At 39.7% G+C, this 1,561-nt stretch overlaps 1 protein-coding gene across 1 annotated transcript; it reads left to right on the top strand.

The window, feature by feature from the left end:
- The first annotated feature begins 270 nt into the window (after positions 1 to 270).
- On the top strand, positions 271 to 1,206 carry LOC112674936 (olfactory receptor 6C75). Its single transcript, XM_025471389.3, has one exon. It carries the CDS (start codon positions 271 to 273, stop codon positions 1,204 to 1,206), a length of 936 nt encoding a protein of 311 aa, XP_025327174.3.
- The last annotated feature ends 355 nt before the right edge of the window (positions 1,207 to 1,561 follow it).

Genomic DNA, 1,561 nt, shown 5'->3' with positions numbered 1-1,561 from the left:
TTATTTATTTATGATAGTCACACAGAGAGAGAGAGAGAGAGAGACAGAGACAGAGACATAAGCAGAGGGAGAAGCAGGCTCCATGCACCGGGAGCCCGATGTGGGATTCGATCCCAGGTCTCCAGGATCGCGCCCTGGGCCAAAGGCAGGCGCCAAACCGCTGCACCACCCAGGAATCTCTGTGTGTGTGTGTTTCTTTTCTGGTGTCATAACTTTCTTACTGTTTCATCTGTTTTTCAGCTAAAACAAATACCATCATAAAGAAGGAAAATGAGAAATCACACAGCAATAACAGAGTTTATTCTTCTTGGATTGACAAATGACCCACAGTGGCAGGTTGTACTTTTCATATTTCTTTTTGTTACCTACATGCTCAGTGTGACTGGGAACCTGATCATTATCACCCTCACTCTTTCAGATCCCCACCTGCAGACTCCAATGTATTTCTTCCTTCGAAACTTCTCATTCCTAGAAATATCATTCACGTCTGTCTGCATTCCCAGATTCCTTGTCACTATCGTGACAAGGGACAGAACCATTACTTACAATGGTTGTGTGACTCAGCTATTTTTCTTCATCTTCTTGGGGGTGACAGAATTTTACCTTCTGGCTGCCATGTCCTATGACCGCTACGTGGCCATCTGCAAACCCCTGCATTACATGACTGTCATGAGCAGCAGAGTCTGCATCCTTCTTGTCTTTAGCTCATGGCTTGCAGGATTCCTGATCATCTTTCCACCATTAATCCTGCTGCTGCAACTGGATTTCTGTGCCTCCAATATAATTGATCATTTTATTTGTGACTCTTCTCCAATTCTACAGCTTTCTTGTACAAACACTCACTTTCTAGAACTCATGGCATTTTTTTTAGCGGTGGTAACACTTATGGTCACCTTAACCCTAGTTATTCTCTCTTATACATACATCATCCGGACAATTCTGAGAATTCCTTCTACGAGTCAAAGGAAAAAAGCCTTTTCCACATGTTCCTCCCACATGATAGTGGTCTCCCTCTCTTATGGTAGCTGTATCTTCATGTACATTAAGCCTTCTGCAAGGGAAAGGGTAACTTTAAGCAAAGGAGTAGCTGTGCTCAATACCTCAGTGGCTCCTCTCTTGAATCCTTTCATATACACACTAAGAAACCAGCAGGTGAAGCAAGCCTTCAAGAACATGGTTCAGAGAATGGTCTTTTCAAATAAATGAATGGGATTATGCAAAAAGTTTACCCCTGAAAGCAAAATTGAATGAAGAACTCTCTGCCTTCCTGTATGTAAATTCTTTAAACACTTTGATTCATTCTTTCAGATAGACATAATAGACATATATAGAGAGACATATATATGTATATAGACATATACGTGTGTATATATCACAATAATATACAATTATATATATAATAAACGCATCTTTTTATTACTCCAAAAACCAGGTCCTAACTGGTTTTCTATATAGAAAACAGTCAATCTTATCCTGTGTAACTAAATTTCAGATGTTAATAATCTCCATTGTTTCTCATATCAAAGCAAAGCTGCTTATACATTCATAGAAAAGATATGGA

Source organism: Canis lupus, chromosome 10, assembly GCF_003254725.2.
Source record: "Canis lupus dingo isolate Sandy chromosome 10, ASM325472v2, whole genome shotgun sequence".
Taxonomy (NCBI): Eukaryota; Metazoa; Chordata; class Mammalia; order Carnivora; family Canidae; genus Canis; species Canis lupus.
The sequence above is the reverse complement of the archived record's forward strand: the minus strand, read 5'-3'. Positions and strand labels throughout refer to the sequence as shown.